The sequence below is a fragment of the Gossypium raimondii genome, chromosome 10, assembly GCF_025698545.1.
Source record: "Gossypium raimondii isolate GPD5lz chromosome 10, ASM2569854v1, whole genome shotgun sequence".
In the NCBI taxonomy this organism is placed as follows: Eukaryota; Viridiplantae; Streptophyta; class Magnoliopsida; order Malvales; family Malvaceae; genus Gossypium; species Gossypium raimondii.
Window position 1 is genome coordinate 20,235,433 of NC_068574.1, and position 21,477 is coordinate 20,256,909.

Consider the following 21,477-nt stretch of genomic DNA (forward strand, 5'->3'; position numbering starts at 1 on the left):
TTGTGTCTGGTCTGGGATTATTTGCTGGAATTTTCAGGCATTGTCAATTGTGATTAAGGTTTTATTGTTGACGTTAGCAGTCTTGGTTGGGTGGTGTTGGGGGTTTTATAAAATGGTTTAGACCAAGTCTTTGATGGGTGTTGTTCCTGTAATTACAAGAATTACTGAGCATGAGCTGGTCCTAGTTATTTGGATTGGAGTAAAAGGATGGAGCTTTATTTAAGAAGTACTGATAAGAATGATCATCTTATTAATGACCCTTCTAAGGGTAATACAAGGCAGATATGGATTAGAGAGAATACAAGATAAATCTCTCACAACTTATGGTTATTATGAGCTTTTTTGCTTCAAATCTCTGGGTCTGAGATTTTCACTTTACGTGACGCCTTTAGAATAGTAGTTTGTTTAAGAAATTCACACTCATCATAGCTGAATAATAGTTCTCTTGCCGATCAAGGTAGATGGAAGAGATGCCCGATAGAGGAGGGGATTGAGCAACCATTGAAAATCACATGCAAGAATCAAGAGGAATTGCGTGCTACTACTGTCACGAGCTATTGCAAGAAACTTCAGTAAACAACACACTCAATGAATGTTTTGTAGCCAATTCATCTTTTGAGAAGCCCATTCTAGTTTTTGTTGACGAGTTTGTCTGATTCTCTCAATACCAATCATTGAAAAGCCACCAATTCATCTCCTTTTACCTCTACTAACACTACTAAGTACTAACATCGAGTGGGTGTGTGTTATTTTTTTTCTCATCCTAATAAAGATGTCATAGATTTTGTTGCTACAAACCATACAATAGGCAATCCAAGCCTCTTTTCTTCATCTGAACCAACTGAAAAATATACATTTGTACTTGGATCTAGATCTTACAATTTTACCTCAATTTCTTTGTCCTCGGTATTGAGTTAACCTATATTAGCTTTTAATTTAATATTTTTGTTACAAGACAAATTATTGGGAGAATTTAAGAATTTGAGGGTTTTCGATGACTTGTGGGTGTTGAGATTCATTGTATATACTATTTGAAGTATGTTAATTAGGACACCTTTTTCTATTGACCTTGAAAAATTATATATGAGTTTCAAAATTTCAAATAGAATGATTAAGGTACCTATCCTATTTTGTCCAACTCGGGTTTGAAGTATGTTAACAATGAAAATTTATCTTTTCTATCTTTTCAATTTGATTTAAAAGTGATTTTCATCACACCAAGACATATTGTAAACGATTCTCATGTCAAATAATTAATAATAGCTTACATTAAATCTTTTTGATTAAATTGTATTTTAATCCTCTAATTTTTCAACACTTACGATCTAACCATTCTCCACATTTTAATTTCATAATCTTTCAACTAATCAATTTATTTCCTAAATTTATCAAAATTCTATTGTATTTGGTCTTGGAACCGTGCCACTTATTATTCCAAAAATTCGGAGCGTTACAATGTTACTTCATTACAATATTTATTATCTATATCTATAATATCAATAGTTTTTATTAAGTCTTGTTTCACCGAGTTGATGTCACCTTCAATCGGATCAATTTGGTTAGAGAAATTATAAAATGTCCTTTCGTAATTACAATAAATTATCTTGTTTGAGGGTATTTTAATCTTCTCATTTTAACAAAAACTAATAAAATATGCGTATTGTGAAATTTGAACCTTCGTCATTTGGATTAGTAACATTTTAAATTTACCACTTAACCAAAGATTAATTTTAATGTTTCATATGTTTTTTAATATGCACAATTTATCATCTTTATTTTGATTACAATACCATGATAAATAATTATAGTGTATTTAGTGTTGTTAATCTCTGTATTTATATGTTTAAATTTCGTTTTACTCATAATTTAATCTAATTTTTATTTTAGTATCAAATATATTTCACGTGTTATTATAATTAATTAGTTTTTAACCATATGTTTCATTGTTTATTTTATGCTAATTATATACACACATATGTGTTCTAAATCTGTGGTTTCCATGTGTACTTTTCGATAGGATTTTAGTATTATTTAAGTACTTGGTGAGTTGGTGTAATCATTCACTTGATTGCCAACTCGTTATGAAATTACGAAAATATCATTTCTTTCAAAGTATAATTAATATTATAACAATGCTTTTGTTTTTTTCTAACTTTTTATCATCTTTAAATAAAATGATTATAAATCATAAATCCAAAGATCGAACAAGTGATTAATATCGTTAAAATACCAATCCATCAACTCCACCAATATTCATTATTGAATAAATTTTAAAAGGAAATATTTTTATCAACATAGTGAATGTGACAACATCTAGTATATATTGTAAAGCTTTCGAAAATATATGTTGTAATATATTATGTAACAAGAATTACAATATATATGATTTAATTACATAATTTCTTATGATCTGCATAATATATTTTGTAATAGAACAATTCTAGTAAAAGATTGTGTTGTGTCAAAACATTACCCCATTACAATATTTATTTACAAAAGCTAAATATATATATATGTATATAAATTCAAAAAATATAAAATATAAAAATATATTAAAATTATTTAAAACTTTCCAAAAAAAAGAAACTCAATAAAATGTACATAAATTCAAAAATTTTAAAATATTCAATAATTGATAAGACTTTGAATATTAGTAATTTTATAAAATTTCTAATATTTTCTAAAATTTCTTGAGTTCTGATTTTTTTAATTTGAAATTTCTAAAACTGTAAATATTTATGAAATTTTAATGTGTTTGATAATGTAGCATGTTTAATAATTTGATTAATCCACGTCATCCTCTTTTGATATTAAAAAGTATATTCGGGAGGACTCGAAGACTAGCTGGGTAGCGATGGTGCAAGAGTCTTCAGGTATGTGTTGGATGAGTTGTCTTTCAGATGGACTTTGATTGCATATCTTCCCGCCTTCTATTTCTGATGTAATCAATGGGGAAGAGAAGAGGATTTTAGGAAGGGCTGGGCCTGGGCCCTGGGGGTAGTGTTTTACTCTCCCACCCACGTGGTTTTGCGTTGAATAAAAATCTTTGTTTAGCTATTAATTTTTGTTTGACCGGTTTAACCGGTTTCTTTTGGCTTTGTTAAGGTGAGCTGGGGGAAGAAGCTTGTTATAGAATATTTCTCTTTTTTGCGCTCTCGGAACAAAACTAAAACAGAAGCCCTCCAAAAATTTCAAAACCCCCCAATTTAGTTAAAAAAAAAAAAAGTGCGCCAACTCGATTTCCCCATCCTGCACCACCGTATCACCTCCAGTTATGGCCGATTCCATTACAATCGATGGCACCGACGAGGACTTGGCCCTCTCCAAGTCCGACTACCTGAGCCGACAAGAGGTGCTTCGTCGGCGGTCACGGCGGGTGAAGCAGCTGGCGAGGCTCTACAAAGCTCACTACTGGAGTCTAATGGAGGAGCTCAAGAGAAAGCACAAGGAATACTATTGGCTGTATGGAAAAAGCCCCTTCAAAGAAGACGAGAAGAAGAATGGCGAACAGAACGATGAAAATAATAAGTTAGGGTTAGGGTTTCAGCTCAAGTGTCAGATTTCAGATTGCAAAGATAAAGCGATGGCGTTGACTCGGTTTTGTCATAAGCATATTTTGAAGGATACAAATCAGATGCTATATCGAGGCTGTAATTTTCCTATCAAGAGGTTAGTTCTTTTTATATAATTCACGATTTTATTTTTATGTGATTTCTGCTTTTTTTTTTCTTAAACGCGATTCCTTCTATAAGTTCAATTAGGGTTTAATTGTAATTGATTTATTAGGGAAAATCATGAATTTTTTTCCTTTTTTTTTTGTGATCTTGGTAACATTTATGCACTTGTATTTACTGAATTTGGGAAATTGAATTTATTAATGACTCTTCCTCTTGTTTAGAACATAAAATTTTGATCCTGTACGGTGATATGAGGAATCTTGAGCGAGCGATCTTAAGAATATCAACATTAAGTTGAGAGTCTTTTTTAAGTAGATGCTATTTTCTTTTCCAACCACAGTTTTGTTGTGAATGGGATAAGGTATTCGGCTATTTAAAGATGCTTTGTGTGTTGAAACAATGAAGTGGTTTTGGCAGTCTCTAGAGAAAGAACATATGTTGGAATTTAAATGCCATTGCAACTATGGTGTGTTCTTGTGAATATGGTTTATTTCCTTTTTATTTTCTCTCATGTCATAGAGAATCCTTGATTATATATTTTACTAGGAGAAGAAGTTTCTATGATTGATGTGAGTGACCGAGTGTTATTAGAGAGAATGTCATATATGTTCTAATTAACCATGAGGTTGCATTTACCGTGCAATATTTGTTGTAAGATAGGTTAAGATAATATATATGTGTAGATGGTCTTTGGTTTGTAATCTTATGCCCCAAACCTACAGGAATGAAATAATTTATAGAAAGAAGAGGATGAAGTTGTTGTGTGTGGCATGTGGTCATGCTTAAGAAAGGTTGAAGAGAGTTTTGGCTTTGGTTGCCTCAATATCTTGAAAGCATTCCAAAAATTTGGATTGATATCAACTCTTCTGTGGATATGAGCTATTTTGCTTCAACTCATCATTTTTATTGAAGTATCCATGTCTGACCCTTGTGTCTGAGACATAGATATGGGGGTATGACCTTCAAGGATCCTCCAAATATATGGAAAAAAATAGAAAAATCTAACAAAATACCCTTGTGGGACACACACCTGTAACCGACACTCAAACATGAGTCCAAGATACATAGGATATGAAAACTAATCCTACCTGTTATGTCATAGTCTCAGCTTTCGTCTCCACTGATTAAATTGTCTTTTGATGTTTACTTCAGTCATTTGGGATAATATTCAATTAGATTATGTTGTAAAATTTGGGGCTTAGATGCATGGGATGTTAATGCTCATATGCTTAGTATGTGATTTTACTACAGTAATTTTGTTTTGTTCGCGAAAATTAATTTAAATAATGTATATGGGATTATTGGACTGGACCACTGCCACATGTTAGCTAACCACCTTATACTATATTAAGTTCTGTGAGTTCTGCACCTGCAATTGAGACTTGGATATCGATATTTTATTTACTACCTATATAAATGACACTGGGCCTTTTGGCATGGGTGGGGCTTCACTAAAGAAGTGCCATTGGAGACAGAGTCACTAACATGGTTAACCTGATTCACTTGATGTGCAACTACCATGAGTGTTCTGCAAATTTAATGCAGAAGTGCTGTATGGTGTTGAAAAATATTTTTATTTATTTTCTTCTTAGTAAATAAAAATAAAATATTCAATGTTATTAAACTAGATGATAGGTTTTGAGAAAGTAATTTTTTTGTTAATTAGACATAAAACATAAATGAAATCAAGGGGAAGTAAAAGAAATGATGAATGTGGAAAAGTTATAATTTTCCAATAGTTTAAAGGGTAAAGTGAGACTGCAAAAGGATCTTATTGAGTGTGACTATAGATGAGCTCTTTCTTGAAGATGCTTTGGTTTATTGTTTTGTCTGAAAACCACAAGGGGTTCCTGCATAGGCTAGAAAAATTTTAGAACTTCAAGAGCAAAAGACATTACTTCTACCTTTGTTGCAGAAAAATTCATTCATGAGCTGGGCCAAATACACATTAAAACTAGACACTGAATCTTTTGCTCTGTCCATTTTGGACATTTGGGATCTGCATGCTAGGGACACATAGGTACACAATTTTTAGATGTTGCCTTAGTGGTGCCAATTACTATCATACATTTGCTCGAGTAGGATAACAACTGCATCATTTATGGTTGGCTTTATTTCTTATGTAGGTCACTGTATTGGATAACCATGTCTATCCATGCCTGAGTTTGTGTTTCTTGTAATACTTGCTTACTACATTTTTCTTGCATGTTTTTTTGGCCAAAGTGATCAAAAGTTGAGCCTTATAATATATTAGTTTTAGTAAATTTAAGAAACGGTATCTTTTATATATAGTGGGCAGCTTTGCAAGAAACCAATCCTAAGATCTATTAATCCTCCTCATTGCCCCGTCCATGCTCAAGCGGCTGAAAAACATCTTCAACGAGCATTGAAAAGGGCAGGCCTTAATGTCTCTTCTCCAAGTAAGCTCGCTCCGAAGTTGCATGTTGTTGTTGCCGAGTATGTTCGCCAGATTCAATCTAAAAGAAGAGAAGCACAACGAAAATCGGCATCTAAAATCAAGATTGAAGAGAAAACTAGTGAAAGTTGAATATTATTCCGCAAAACATGTTAAGCCGACAGAAATAGGTAGCTTTATTGCTGCTGGCGGCGCTTCCATATTTCAGTGTCTAGGCCTAGTAGGAGCGAAAATGCTGTGAGACACTGGATATGTGCATTGAAGGTTATTATTTTTGCATGTTATGTGAAGGTAGCTTTTTGTTGTTGCCCATTATTTTTTAACCTTTTGTTATTGTTCGGTTTTGACGTTAAGTTTTATATATTCCTTCCTTTACGTGTATTTACTTCATTTTTCATTGAAATGTAATAATAAAAAAATGAGCTTCGACTTTCTGGATTTTCACTTTTCATAAAGTGTGAGAATTCAACTTTTGGTGAATGAACAGTTAATAAAACCAACGAATGAAATTTAACATATCGGTTCGATTTGTATAACCTATTGAATTGAAACAAAGTTAAATATTGATCCTTTCATTTCAATGTTCAATGATGAAAGGGAAGTCTTGGAATAAACCATGTGTCGTAGCATTGATCCATTTTTTTTTTTTAAATATTTTTAAGATGAATGTTCTTTTTCTCTATTTTAGGAGTAAAAATCAAGGGGCTGCTAACTTCCCTGAAACACTTGGAAGTTTCTGTCAACCAATAATTTGATTCACATTATGGTATGCTGAATATAATCCTACACAAATGTACTTGTATTCCAAGTTCCAACACATCACATTCTCGAGTCCAAATAACAAAAATTTTATGCTTCTCTGCGCAGACCTGCAGTCGGTCACTAATTTCCACAATTTTGTTGCAAACATGGACAATTTCAATATTTCTTGCTTTACACTACCTACACTATGATAAACACAGCAAAGCAGCTGTTGGAGTCATCAAGATACAACTAATTTTACCTTTTCAGGGTACCATCTCTGGACTGCAACATATAAGACAGCCTCCCACCTCCCATTAGCGTTTTAAATAAATCATATTACATTTCAAGTCCACAATACTTCCCATACTCAGACTTGTCCCTTTTCCTTCAACAATTTGACCTTCCTTTGATATTTTATTTTTATTTTTACCGACATTTTACGTGAATCAAGTAAGCAAGTCGAATTAGATACTTTTTTTTTTAGATTTTATTTTATTTTTGTATTTTCTTTTCCTAGTTTGATTGGTGATGCGATGATGAAACCGACAACGAAATTTTCGTCCCCACAAAACCAAAACGAGAGGCAAAGAGGAGCCAACTCAGCCCATCTATAGATTAAGAAGCTAATGGGCATTGCAATGGCTTCGACAAGCCACACGATTTTCCATAGTCACCCGTTTCTTTTTTTGTTTTATTTATATTTTCTTCATTTTCATCTTTCTCCCTCCTACTCACTAATATCCATTAACCAGTTAGTTCCCTTCAATTCTTCCCTTTCTCAACTTGTTTTTAATTTTTTTTTCCTTCATTTTTTTTTGTGCAATAGAGAGTGGATTACTTGGTACCAAGTTTGAAGATTTTATGTTATCTTTATTTCTTTTTCATTACAGTTTCAAGAACCCCATGTTGAAGAATCTATTTTTTTAGTGGTGGTGTTTCTGGCATTTGTGTATTGTTAAATGCAATGTGTCTAGAGATTTGAAGGAACTCAATGAAGGAATCAGTTTAACAAATGGCTTAAGCTCTATCCTACTGATACTTTTGATTCACTTTGACCTTGAATCATCCTAAAAGTTTTCCCTTTTCGGTTTGTTTGAAGATTTCATTTTATGATCTTGGAATTTTTCTTCAAAAGGGTGTGTTTATATTGGAGATTGATGAGCTTCTTTTTTTTTTTTTTTTGCTTCCAGCAGAAATGAGAGTTTGGTGAACTTTCAAAGGTTGGTAGCTATTTAGAACATTTGCGCTATGTTGCCTGTTTGCTCAGCCACCCCTGGTTGTTCTTCACATTCTCAGGTGGAGTTTTCACTTTCTTAAACCATAAATTTCTTCTTCCATGCACTATTTGACTTGCTTGTACCGCTTTAGTTTTATCCTTGAGTTGAGTTTTATATCATTTTTTAAATTTAGATCGTTTCAAGCTCAAGTAACTAAAATTTAATAGAATTAATCAAGTTTAATTGCTTATGGAACATCAAGTCTGTTTGAATGTTTAGGTGTTTTTACAAGTTGGTTGGTCAATCACAGCTGCATTGATGGAATGCTTGTGTCTGTGTCTCAGTAGACAATATCTTTTATTTTAAGTCATTAATATGTTCTAGTTATTTTGGGAATTTATTTAATAGAATAAATTAGTAGACGGTCATGTTTGCTTGTTTTGTCTTGCTTCCATTGCCAAGGCATTCATTTTCTCATGTAACTAATGTTTTTTGATTTTCCTGAATCCTGACATTCCTTAAAACGGTATTTATTCGAAACAATGCCTCTAGCAGCTTTCTTTCCATGGTGGTTTGCGACCTTTCACTCCATTCCAAAAGGATTTTCAGTTCAGATGTAATGCACAAGACAAGTCTGTTCTGGGAATGTCAGGAGGAAATCTCCATAGAATGTCCTTTAAACCACAAGCAATGGAACCTTTCTACACCAGTTTTGCTGAAACCACTGAACAACCAGTACCTATGGACCTCATTAATAATTATTCTTGCCCAGAAAAGTTCAATGATGCTAAATGCAACATTTCTAATGTCTGGAGTTCTTCAGTCAAAGCAGTAAATGACTCAAACCCATTAGAGGAGACACTTGTGGATTTGACAAACCAATCAGTAGAAAATGCCAATAATTCCATGGGGATGGTGGGATCTGAAACCATCTCAACTGTTGACACAATGGTTGAGAATCCAATTGCAGCGTCTAGCACCCTGAACTTTGACAACGATTCACTATCCGGTGGAATAAACAGTCTTGATAAATTTCTGACTGGGGTTAATGAGTCCTTCAACTCTTCAGTGAACAGGGGAGAGAATGCTATGAGAAACTTATTGGATAAAATTACTTCTTCTATAACTTCTGTTACAACAAGTGCCTCTGAAGCTGTAGACAATGCTCAAGCATTAGCTGATAATAAGGTCTCTAACTTGTCAAATGATTTGAATGAAGCCTCAAATAAAGCTAATGCTTTTGCTGTTGACTTGTTGAGACGTACAATAGTTGTAGTGGAGGATTCTTTATTTAATGGCGCTTCCTCTTTTGGATATTATTATGGGTCTGCCAAGGAACGTCTTCCACCAGAGATCAAAGATGCATTAACTCTTTACGAAGAGAGAACCGGAAAAGCCTTAAAGCCTGTTGGTGCAGCCCTGCAACAGGTACCCTTTTATTTGTCATAGATATCAGTTTTGACCATCCACAAACAAATTTCTACTTGTAGATATTAGCAAGTAGTTGGTATTAATAGGAATCAATTGAACTGGAACAATGAGTTGGAGCATGCATATAACTTTCCTTTGTATTTACTTTTCTATGTCAATGATAAATCGTTTTTCATTAAATTCATTAATCCTCAGTTTGTTACTTAGGCCCTGCAAAATTGAAGATCTAAAGTTGAGATTCCTATCAGCTATTTCACCATTGTAGCTTAGTTGGGAGCATTTTTTTTTCACTGAATTTCAATTTACTTTAACCAGGTTTACACCGGCATTGAGGGGGTGGAAAGGAGTCTAGGGTTTGACCCGAGTGATCCCATTGTCCCATTTTTCCTTCTTTTTGGCACCTCAGCCACTTTATGGTATGAATGTTCTTATGTGCTCATTTTAATTAGACATTGTCAAGCATATTTTCTTGTCTCGAATGGCGAGTTTTATTTTGTATCAGATCTGTGCAGGGTGTTTTACTGGGTATGGGCACATGGTGGTTACTCTGGGGACTTATCTCCTAAGCTAACTTTGGAGCTCTTGTCTGGAAAGGAGAATGCTTTCCTTATTGATGTCCGGCCTGAGGTAAGAGACTGTAAACTTGTCTGGGCAATGATACAATAGCATGCCTGTGAGAGGCTGACACTGTTGGCATAACAGTGTTACCGGACTCTTTTTGTAAATAGTTATAAGTTTCCCTCGTAGATGGTTAATCTATTATTCTCCTCAGGTCAAAATTACTTTTCCTATTCTATTGAATTTGAACTTTTGAAGTGGCTTATTTTTGGGCATTAACTTTGTCAAGGTCCTTAGAGAGAGAGATGGCATTCCCGATCTTCGGCGAGTAGCTCGGTTTCGTTATGCATGTGTATCTTTACCTGAGGTTTGGATAAACATCACTATCTTACCTGAAATCAATACTTTTGCTCTGCCGCTTAGTGCTAAATATGGCTCTAAGCTCTTTGCAAACTAAGCAATATGAAATGGTGTTTGCTTTTATTCTTTTTCTCTGAAGCGCTATATTTTATGGTGTTCATTGGTATTCAGGTTAATGGCTTTATGGGTAAAGTATTAAAGAGTGGAAGGGACCTTGATGACTCCTTGATTGCTGTAGTTATTCGGAACTTGAAAACCATTGAGGTTTGTATCTTGGTTTTTGTCACTACCTCTGAAGTTATGGGGACAAACTGAAGTTATTTCTATAAATTTATTATGAGTTATTTCTTATCTAAACAGTGATCATGCACATCCAGTATTACTGGATCTACCTTAAGCTTAACTACTAGTTACACACTTTGTTACTAACCTCTGACTTTGTTCTTTCTACCACTTCTAGGACAGGTCCAAGGTCATAATTATGGATGCTGATGGTAGTCGCTCCAAAGGAATTGCAAGATCATTGAGAAATCTTGGGGTTAAGGTATGTGTTTCTGAATTTTCAGAGTACTATAAGAAAATATCCTTGAGATACACAAAAATATGATGAAATAGGGGAGTCGCCTTATCAGGAATTCACAAGAGTGTATCATTTTTCCGTAAATTAACATTCATGTCATAGGCTCATAGTGTTGTGTTGGAAACCAGAATCAATGTGGGAGTTCTCCTATTCTGAAAGATTACAGCTAGATATTTAATGACTGTCTTTGGTCTAAGGAGTGAGCATATTCTGCTCAAATTGAAATAACCAACATAGATGAAATCTAGTTAGATTTGGAATTTATTATTAATTTGTTCACTTATGGTTTAGAAAAATTTACCAAACCCAATTTGCAAATATGCAAGCTCCAAATAGTTAGATCCCTAAATCCTAATCTCTCATTTCAGAATTTCAACGCCGCATTGTTGCCTGCTCTCTCAGTACAATCTAAATCCTTTTGTTAGATATCTTATCTACTAACCTCTTGCACTTCTGCCCTAGTTATTGCATTTAATGAGTTTTGTAGGTTGCTCGATATTGCAAATTAGCTTACATAAACTAATTGTTAATTTGTGCTTTACATCACAGAGACCATACTTGGTCCAGGGTGGCTTCCAATCTTGGGTGAATCAGGGTCTCCGAGTTAAGGAACTAAAGCCAGAGACAACGCTTTCTATACTTAATGAGGTATTTCTTATGCTCTATTCCCTTTTCCTGAAAACTTTTTAAGTACTGTCCAGTGCTGAACTTTTACCAGCACCACGCTTTGTTTTTTTTTTTTCTTTTTTTGTAATTAGAAGACCTTAGCTAACACTGAATTCATATTTGATAGACGGAACTGGTTGACCAAGATCAAATGAGGGATGGAAAATAACACTTTTTTTTTTTTTGAGTTAATGTGATTGATTTTAGGAGTTGTATGTAGGTTACAATCTTAGATGTTATTGCTACCAAATATGATAGCTGCTTATAGCATATGATCAAAGAAATCTATTGAAAATATGCTTCTAATAACACACATGTTAAACATCCGACAACATAATCAGTTGCACATTGCTAGAAAGTCTTGCCTTAATTTAAGGACACTTCTAAGCCAAAACTGATCTAGGGTTTCAAAATATTTCATCCTTGAATTATTTGAAATAAAAATATGCTTTCTCTAACTCTTCTTTTTTTATTACTTTTTAAAATTGCTAATGTAATAAATCTTAACTGTGTTCACCACAGGAAGCTGAGGCAATTTTAGAAGATATCAATCCATCTCCAGTACAAGTTCTTGGGTATGGTGTGGTAAGACTAAGGTTCCTTGAGTGACATATGTGCTTCAGTTTATGTACTAGTAAGAATGAACCCCAAGAAAATGGTATTTTAATTACGCTAGACCAAATTGATATTAAAATGATATTTGGTATTTAGAAACATGCACTGTCATCATTGTCCTCATATGTAACACATGAATTATATCAATTGAAACCCATTAAATTCTAATAAGTATCTTTGTTGCAGGGTTCCATAGCAGCAATTTATGCACTGCTAGGTGTGTATCTTGTACTTTAAATATATATAAATTTTTTTAATTGAAACTCAGAAGAAATGATAGATTGTTACTCATCAAACATGCAGTTTTCACTTTCTTCAAACTTTCATATTGTTATTTAATATTTTGTTCTCTTTAACCTAATTTTCCTGGGATTCTGTCATGCTTGTGCACATCAGAAATGTTTTCTTTTAAATGTTTTTATTGATTTACCAGTTCTCTTTTTTCAGAGTGGGAGAAATCATTACAGCTTATTGGCATTCTTGGCCTTGTCCTGGTATGTTATTTCACCTGATTTAAACTGTTCTGGCAAAAGTCTGTCTTTGACATTGATTTCCTCGTTTGTCAAATTTGAAACTAACTTTGGCATTTTGGATCTTTTGAGTGCCGTGTTTTAAAAGACAATACTGAGGTTTTAGTCAAATTTGAACTCACTGCAGCCATTAAGACCCGGGTCTTAGTGTGAAATATTATCTGGTTTACCATAATAAAACTGATTCATTATAAAATAGCCATCGGTGATTCACTCCAAATAGCCACAGTTAAACCAGAAATAAGGAACTATGTTTCCTGAGTCCCATGTAGATGTATATGATTTTCACGGTAAAAAATGGTTTGATATCTGATTGCCATGTACTTAAATGCCCCCTTTTACATTGAGTGGGTTCCTTTGATGCCTAAAGTGATATCGATCCACTTTAGAGGATAAGTTGGCTTTTGCTCCTTGCATGTACTAATGCGACATTGAACTGTTGCTTTTAGTTGAGGCTTAGTGCTGAACCTCCTTGGTTATATGTTGAAGAGAATATTTTAGCAGTTAAGTTGAATTTGGCCCTCCAGTAATGGTGATTTTCTAATGCTTCTTCATTGCTGGCTTATGACTCCACCAGACCGTTTACCGGCGGGTCTCTTCATACAAGAACGCTGAAGATCTGAAGAAAGATCTGACGTAAGTCCTCTATAACACTACTACATGTGACATTAATTTATTGTCCATTGTGGAATAGAGAATTCTTAGTCAAATTACAAAGTGTGACCAATAATTTGATCTGTAAACTGATTTTACCTAATTTCAGCGACAGGCAATGATATTTTTGTTCCATCTTTGTAACCTCTCATCAGGTTGTTGTTGGGTCCTGCTAAAGTTGGAGCTGTGGCATATTCATGGATTGCTGGGAAGTTAGAGACCAATGGCATTGGACTTTCGACCTCACCTTCATCCTTAGATGTTCAAAACCGAGTGTTGCAGGCTGCTGCGAAGCTTGAATCTCAACCATCCAGTGCAGAAGATCCATCGATTGCTCCAATAAATGAGAAAGTAGATCTCTCGGAAGCATAGGGATCGTGGATTTCGTCATCATCATATTGGTGAAATGCAAGTTGACCTGCCTCACTGATATAATATTTTCAATACCCTAAGAATGAGTCTTGTACATTAGTGTTACATCAACAGAGTTGTATACTAATAATAATCATTGGACAAATAATACCAGCCAAACCAATAAACAAGTTTGAAAATTGCTTTCAAACTTGTGGCTCAACTTAGCTTAGTTTGGTGGTTTTGGTTAGAAATTGGCGCAACCGTATGCAGGATATATGTCACTGGTTTTAATATATGTTTAATTATCATTCACAAGTTCACATTCATATTTAATAAGCGGGTTTTACACATTTGAATGGAGATGATCAATGTATTGAATATTAATGGATGAAAACCTAAAAGACCAGATTTTAACTCATATCCAACACATTCTATATCAAACAGGACACAGTCAAATTCAAATCCAAACTGTTCTAAATGAGCTGGAGAATTGGTCTGTCCATAATTATTGTGACTTGAATCTCACAATGAAAAGTACGACATTCTGTAGGGATGGAGTTTATGTGAGCCTAAGTTCTTTGATTCTGCCCTCTATCTTTTGCAAGGTGGTTATTAGATTGTAAATATCAGTTGGTATTAAAGACAGCTATCGTATCTCACAGTTACAATCGCGTGACCAATAATGACATTGTATTATACTGTACTTGTTCGAGGTTAAAGAAACTAATGTAGGTGTCGCATGTCCGAAACATGAAAGATTATTATATGTTTGATCGAAAAAGTAGTGCAGGTGTCAGTGGGTGCGTAACATATGATGAACTAATATTTTCATTTTGATGATTGGATACTCCAAATAATATCAAGAAGTTATAAAAATTTATTTCATTACTTGAGTCTTTGGAAGTTTAGGAGGGGAGTGTTACGAGTTTAATAAACGCGAATTGTTACTCTTAAATAATAGATCCTTTGGCTTATAATTTGTGCGCCTATAATGCCAGTAGACAGCTTGTTTGTTTGAATGCAAAAAATGGTCAGTCATTTCTTTGGGGAGAATATATATCGTGTGGCAATTGTCAGGGATCCATGGAGCAGACCAGAATTCCACAAGGTAGACCCTAAAGACTCTTAACTTTCATTCCTTCAATATAGGAGCCAAATCAAGAAACCCATTAACAATTGAAACAATGTTCCTAGGCTTTAAACACCCATATGCATTCTATATTTCGTGCTTCATCCTCTCTACTCCTAAAACCAATTGTTTTCTTTCACTACCAGGGAACAAAAATGATAGGAAATTCAATCCCCCAAATCAACGGTCCACAAAAAGCCCAATTCTCGTACCTGGTTTAAACCCTGCCTTTTTATTTGCTGTCTGTGAAATCTGCTTCAATTACGTCCCCATCAGGCCCCTTGTTTGATGAATCTGAAGGTCCAGTTTCACCACCAGGTGCAGGTCCACCAGGACCTCCTGCTGCACCGGGTTGGTTGTAGAGTGACTGGCCAAGCTGCATCACTTCTTGGTTGAGGGCAGCCATGGCATCCTTCATACCTTGTGTTGAGCCCCCTGAAATTGCATCCCTGAGCTCCTGCAATTTTGCCTCTACTTTCTCTTTCACTGGACCTGGAACCTTGTCTCCGAGCTCTTTCAGCTGCTTCTCAGTCTGGTAGACAACAGAATCAGCCTGGTTCTTTGTGTCTATAGCATCTCTTCTCTCCTTATCCTCCTTCGAGAACTTCTCAGCTTCCTTCACCATTCGATCAACCTGCATATTTTAACAACAGAATGGGCAATGGTTAATGATCAATTCTTGCATCCAATCCCAATGAACATGCACAAATTCATGCATGAAATATGTGCAAAGAACTTTTAGATGGCTTCCGAGCAATTCCTCTGAGCAACAAAAGTAATGCATACCTCATCGTTTGGCAAGGTACTTGCACCAGTGATAGTGATGTCCTGCTTCTTCCCAGTTCCCTTATCAACAGCAGTGACAGAGAGGATACCATTGGCATCAATGTCAAATTTGACTTCAATCTGTGGAACCCCACGTGGTGCTGGTGGGATACCATCGAGACGGAAGCTGCCAAGAGATTTATTATCCCTAACAAACTCTCTTTCACCTTGGAGTACATTAATCTCGACACTTGTCTGACCATCAGCAGCAGTTGAAAACACTTCTGATTTGGAGGTTGGCAGCGTAGTGTTTCTTGGGATAATTTTGGTCATAACACCACCAAGAGTTTCTAGACCAAGTGACAAAGGACTCACATCCAAAAGCACAATATCACTGACATCTCCAGATAAAACACCAGCCTACAACCAATTGAGAGACATAAGGAAAAACATTAAAAATAGAACTTAAAAACAATAATAAGACATATTGCAATGAAATCTATAACCAACCCTGCCGCATTCAACTGAAAAGGAACGATAACTATAGAGCTATCAATATAACTTGAACAAGAATAAACCCACCTGAACTGCAGCCCCCAAGGCAACAACTTCATCTGGGTTGACTGTCACATTCGGTTCCTTGCCAGTCATCTTCCTCACAAGTTCCTGAACAGCAGGAATACGTGTTGATCCACCAACAAGGATAACCTCATCTATGTCTTTGAAGGAAAGTTTAGCATCCCTCAAGGAATTCTCTACGGGTGTCTTTAGCCTTCAGATTACATTAAATACACAAGAGAAACTTAAAACCCTAGTGATTAAGCACAAAAATTAGGAACATCAACATATTCTCCTTTTCCTACTTGGTCCATTTTTTAAAATTAAACATGATAAAAAAAAATATTAAAATGATAATAACTACCTGTCAAGTAGGTCTGAGCACAATTCCTCGAACTTAACCCTGGTTATGGTGGTCTCAATGTGTTTAGGTCCATCTGCTGTGGCAGTAATGAAAGGTAAACTGGAACCCAAAAAGAAAAGTCTTTGTCATTAAGCACCGAGTAGAAAGTGCAAAAATGAAAGACATACACACAAAGAAGGGAAGAGAGATACCTTATGTTTGCCTGAGTCAAAGAAGATAACTCCATTTTAGCTTTCTCAGCTGTCTCAGTTAACCGCTGAAGAGCTTGTTTGTCTTTCAAAAGATCTATGCCTTCATCCCTCTTAAAGTTTTCAGCAAGCCAGTCTACAATTCTCTGCACATAAAATATGACATATATGACATGCTTCAGCACTGAAAGATACAACTAGCCCAAAGAAGAATGTTCAAAATTCATCATGTACACCTACCTTATCAAAGTCATCACCACCTAAATGTGTGTCTCCAGATGTAGAGAGCACCTCAAACACTCCATCACCAACCTCAAGCACTATAACATATTAAACAAATAGGCAATCAAACATTTTCTAATATCTTCACCAATAAAGGATAAATGAAATCACTATGTATGTAGATAAATAGTTTCTCAACTATCTAACATACCTGAGACATCAAAGGTACCACCTCCGAGATCGAACACAAGGATGGTTTCATTGTTCTTCTTCTCAAACCCATATGCCAGAGAGGCAGCAGTAGGTTCATTGATAATCCTAAGAACTTCTAACCCAGCAATTCGACCAGCATCCTTTGTGGCAGTCCTTTGGGAATCATTGAAGTAAGCAGGGACAGTAACAACAGCTTTGGTCACTTTATCGTTCAAAAACTTCGAAGCATCATCGACAAGCTTTCTCAAAACCTATATCCAAAAATAGAAACAACCCATTAGCCATAGAAAGATTCCATTACCCTTAAAAAGCTTCATCCGTAATGCATTCATTGCCAAAGTTCCATAAATTTGGTTTGCAAAACATTTTCAATTTCTCAAACTTCCAAGTCAAATAAACTCAATAAACATAGCAAAGACAATTCATGACACAACATAGCAGTGAAAGTAAGAAGCCGTTAATATAACATACCTGAGCTGAGATTTCCTCGGCGGCGAATTGTTTACCAATGGCAGGACAATCAAGCTTAACATTCCCATTATCATCTCTAATAACCTTATAAGAAACTTGTTTCGATTCCTCATCCACTTCCGACATCTTCCTTCCGATAAACCTTTTCACAGAGAAAAACGTGTTCTCAGGGTTCACAACGGCTTGTCGTTTCGCTATCTGCCCTACTAACCTATCCCCAGTCTTCGTATACGCCACCACGGACGGCGTCGTCCTCTGCCCTTCAGCATTCGTTACAATAGTGGGCTTCCCTCCTTCCATGGCCGCCACCGCCGAGTTAGTAGTCCCGAGATCGATTCCGACCACTTTCTCGTTCACAACTCTCACTGGCCCAACGCTGTACCGTTTACCGTTGTTGTTGGTCTTAGCGAGTCGTAGGAAGGCGGCATTCAACGGCGACGTTTTGTTCAGTCTTTGGCCCAAGAAAACCGTTCTGGGTGAATGGTGGTTGGGTTTTCTTGAAGAAGCGAAACCGATACCACCAAGGACATGAATTTGGGCAGTTGAGGAAGCCATTTCTTTTTCTTTTTTTTTTCAGATGAAACTAATTAAAATAGCAATCAAAAGAAGAAGGAATTGAAAGTGGATAAACTGAGAAGAACCCAAAATTCCCAAAGAGAAACAGAGTTTGAAATGGGGAGAAAGCACAGGCAACAAAAGCTGAGTTGGGTTTGGGATTGGGAAGAACTAAGAAGATAAGAGAGGCGGAGAAGGCTAGAGAAGAGATTCCAGAAGGATCTCAAGAGTTGGGTTTTGAGGACCATTCGATTTGATAATTTGTCACTGTTTGGATGCCAAGAAAGATCCAGTCAGGTGGTTAGGAACTTTGGGCTGAACAAAGCCCCAAAAGCCCAAGAAAAAGTTTCCATTTTTTTATTAGGTAAAAATACCTATCTAATCCCTCTCAATTTTAATATTGTGCAGATTGGCCCCTCTAAAAAAATTGATTAACCCTTGTCAATTTTGAAAGTGAGAAAATAAGGACAATTAATCACAGTGTTAACATCTTATCTCAATTTTACATAATTTTGATTTGTATAATAACAAATTTAGCTTCAAATAGTTACACAAATATTCTTTGGCTAAATTTGTTAAATTAAACCAATTGATGTAATCTATAAACTTTGAGTGCTAAATTTGTTATTATATCAATTAAAATTACATACAATTGGTGAAAACATTAATAACGTAATTAATTGTCTTTAATTACTTACTTTTGAAATAAACAGGTTAAATTATTTTAATTTTTTTAGAGAGAACAATTTACTCAATATCAATATTGAGAAGGATTGAAAAAGTCGTTTTACCTTTTTATTTTTAATGAAAAATACTTAATTTAATTTTTTGAATAAAACTGTATCTATCTATCTATGTGATTTGATTGCTGCTGCAATTTTGTTGTATCTCAATTTGCAGCAGCATGAGAGAGGGACGGTGGTGGGCTGGAGAGGGAGACTGACGGGGTTTAGAAATTTTTATTTTATTTAATATTAATATAATTATCTTTATTTACTATTAATTTATGATTATACTCTCTGAAAGTATTTATTTATTTTTGAATTAATTTTTATTTTTATATATTTTTAATTTTTTTAGAATTAGGATTAAATTGAGATCATATGTAGATTCGAGAGTTAATTTTTAAAATATGACAAAGTTGATATAATATGTAAAAATTGAAGGTTAAATTTATTATTATAACTACCACGTTAGCTTCTCACTCCCCAATTTAATAACATGAGTGCTTAAATTGTAAATCTTTTATTTTAGTGCCTAAAATAAATTTTTATAATTAGCTGACTATCTGTGTAATTTACCCATATTATTAATAGATTATAAATTTTCTCCATTAATTTATTTGTATATCAGTTTTAGTTTAAAATTACAGATTACAATTTCTTTTAAAAATCAAATTTAGTTGTGTCATTAATAAATAGCAAATTTTAGTTTCATTTTAAATAATCAGTTTGAGATTTTTTTAATTTTTTAAAATAATTTAATTAAATTTAAAAGCTATGATAAAGATATACATCATTTATCTTAACATTGTATTATTTAATTTAAATTTAAAATAATTGGATATATAAATTTGTTAAAATAAAAATCACAACTATATCTCAATTTGTTTTTTAGCATTTTTTGCTTTTAATTGTTTTTCAGCATTTTTAAGTAAATTATATTGAAATTCACCTAATTAAAATAACGGTTTTTTTGCCACTGTAATTTTTTTATCAATTTAATCATTAAAATAATTTTTAAAATAATCACGCAGCCACGTCAGCAATTTTATATTTTGTTGCAAAATTTACAAAATGAAATATTTCTTTTTAGTCCCTTTAAGAATTACAAACTTTTTAATCTAACACCCTCCATCAGCAAACAACCGACCGTCATCATCATCAGTGGCCGGCGTCCAGGTCATCCTCCAATTGGCCAACTTAGCAAAACGGAAACCAACTGCAATTAATTTGCATGAATTTTGCCAACAAATTACTACAGTTGATGCAATTGTGGAAGATAAAAATTCGATAAAGAAACATCAGAACTGACCATTGATTGAGAACTTGAGGCTGATCTGGTCAGAAATGTTTGAATTTGGATCATCAATTTCCATCCCCGCTGCTTCGTTAACCTTTTCCATAACACCTTCAAAAAAGAAAAAGTCAATAAGATTGCAGGTGACAACGAAAATGACAGAAGTTTTTGACAGAAAAAATTCAACCAAAAAATATGAAGGCATTTTACCAGTGAGCAAACAGAGTATAGAGATCTAAACATTTTGACAGTACCGAAGGCGTTACCTTTGGATTAATCTAGTGGTAATGGAGACAGCCATGTAGGCTTTGAAGCACCACCAATCTCGATTTCATAGGTCTAGGCTGTTTTTTGCTGGGCCTTTAATTTGTTGCCGGAAGTTTCCGCCAACGGAGGATTTGAATCTCGTCGATGTTTTGGTTTGTGGAGATGGTGGTGATATGGGGGAGGTGACAAAGTCGTTGACATGAAACGGAGGCGGGGAAGACCGTCGAAGAATCCAGCGAGAATCATGTCTTCGTTAGCGCCGGTGCCGGTACCTCGGAGGAAGAAGGATGAAGAAGATGTTGCTTTATATGCTTGGATGGCGGGAATCTTGTGCTTTGTGATCGCCAGTGAGTTTTGAATTTTTTTTATTGGTTGATCGAAAAATGTAATAAAATGAAAGGAAATTTTTAGTTAATTGTCCAATAATAAGCTGAAAGATAGAGTTAGGGCCAGTTCTTCATTGCTTTTGGGAAGTGCTTTTCAAAAGTGCTTTTGAGAAGTACTTTTGAGAAATTTGAGTGTTTGGCATTGCTGTCAAAAAGTGCTTTTGAAGAATAAAATGTCCATTTTAGACATGAGATTATAAAGTAATAAATATGTATTTAAATAATGTTCAAATTAGTTAATATTATAATATTTTAGCAAAAATATAAAAAATTATTTATTATAACTTATTGTTAATATTTTAATATATAATATTAATTTTAAATATTTCTAAGTAATTAATATTAATTATTTATAAAATTTAATTAGAATATATAAACTATATTTAAATATTTAAATATAAAAATTAAATATTTGTAATTAGATATTTGATGGGCTACTTTAACACTAAAATTAAACAAACATAATACTATCTAACTAAAATCTAAAATCTAATTACTAAAACCCAATATTAAACTTAGTAATTCACTTAAAAGGAGC

The 21,477-nt window shown here is 34.3% G+C and overlaps 3 protein-coding genes and 1 long non-coding RNA gene across 8 annotated transcripts; 2 read left to right on the plus strand and 2 right to left on the minus strand.

Moving 5' to 3' along the window:
* Nucleotides 1–3,123: 3,123 nt before the first annotated feature.
* On the plus strand, nucleotides 3,124–6,531 carry LOC105777812 (uncharacterized). The gene is made up of 2 exons (XM_012601294.2): nucleotides 3,124–3,669; nucleotides 5,970–6,531. The coding sequence occupies exons 1-2, from the start codon at nucleotides 3,275–3,277 to the stop codon at nucleotides 6,223–6,225; spliced, it is 651 nt and encodes a 216-aa protein (XP_012456748.1). The 5' UTR covers nucleotides 3,124–3,274; the 3' UTR covers nucleotides 6,226–6,531.
* A 995-nt stretch (nucleotides 6,532–7,526) lies between these two features.
* On the plus strand, nucleotides 7,527–14,117 carry LOC105776360 (calcium sensing receptor, chloroplastic). Of its 5 annotated transcripts, XM_012598969.2 has the most exons (15): nucleotides 7,571–7,588; nucleotides 7,728–7,924; nucleotides 8,031–8,133; nucleotides 8,610–9,482; nucleotides 9,801–9,901; nucleotides 9,998–10,112; nucleotides 10,333–10,410; nucleotides 10,575–10,667; nucleotides 10,864–10,947; nucleotides 11,533–11,631; nucleotides 12,172–12,234; nucleotides 12,451–12,481; nucleotides 12,712–12,758; nucleotides 13,372–13,430; nucleotides 13,604–14,117. In XM_012598969.2, exons 3-15 carry the CDS (start codon nucleotides 8,086–8,088, stop codon nucleotides 13,818–13,820), a joined length of 1,908 nt encoding a protein of 635 aa, XP_012454423.1. In that variant the 5' UTR covers nucleotides 7,571–7,588; nucleotides 7,728–7,924; nucleotides 8,031–8,085; the 3' UTR covers nucleotides 13,821–14,117. The 5 variants fall into 5 exon arrangements, with proteins under 5 accessions (XP_012454425.1, XP_012454424.1, XP_012454423.1 ...); XM_012598971.2 differs by lacking the exon at nucleotides 7,728–7,924 and having other exon boundaries at nucleotides 7,527–7,588; XM_012598970.2 differs by lacking the exon at nucleotides 7,728–7,924 and having other exon boundaries at nucleotides 7,531–7,588; nucleotides 8,028–8,133.
* A 794-nt stretch (nucleotides 14,118–14,911) lies between these two features.
* On the minus strand, nucleotides 14,912–18,490 carry LOC105776359 (stromal 70 kDa heat shock-related protein, chloroplastic). Its single transcript, XM_012598966.2, has 8 exons — nucleotides 17,713–18,490; nucleotides 17,240–17,492; nucleotides 17,047–17,126; nucleotides 16,810–16,952; nucleotides 16,619–16,717; nucleotides 16,279–16,468; nucleotides 15,718–16,116; nucleotides 14,912–15,565 (listed from the first exon to the last, which is right to left on the minus strand). The coding sequence occupies exons 1-8, from the start codon at nucleotides 18,265–18,267 to the stop codon at nucleotides 15,164–15,166; spliced, it is 2,121 nt and encodes a 706-aa protein (XP_012454420.1). The 5' UTR covers nucleotides 18,268–18,490; the 3' UTR covers nucleotides 14,912–15,163.
* Nucleotides 18,491–20,037: 1,547 nt separating this feature from the next.
* On the minus strand, nucleotides 20,038–20,954 carry LOC105778375 (uncharacterized). Its single transcript, XR_008189668.1, has 3 exons — nucleotides 20,553–20,954; nucleotides 20,302–20,397; nucleotides 20,038–20,208 (listed from the first exon to the last, which is right to left on the minus strand). It is a non-coding gene; the product is annotated as an uncharacterized LOC105778375 (long non-coding RNA).
* Nucleotides 20,955–21,477: the final 523 nt, after the last annotated feature.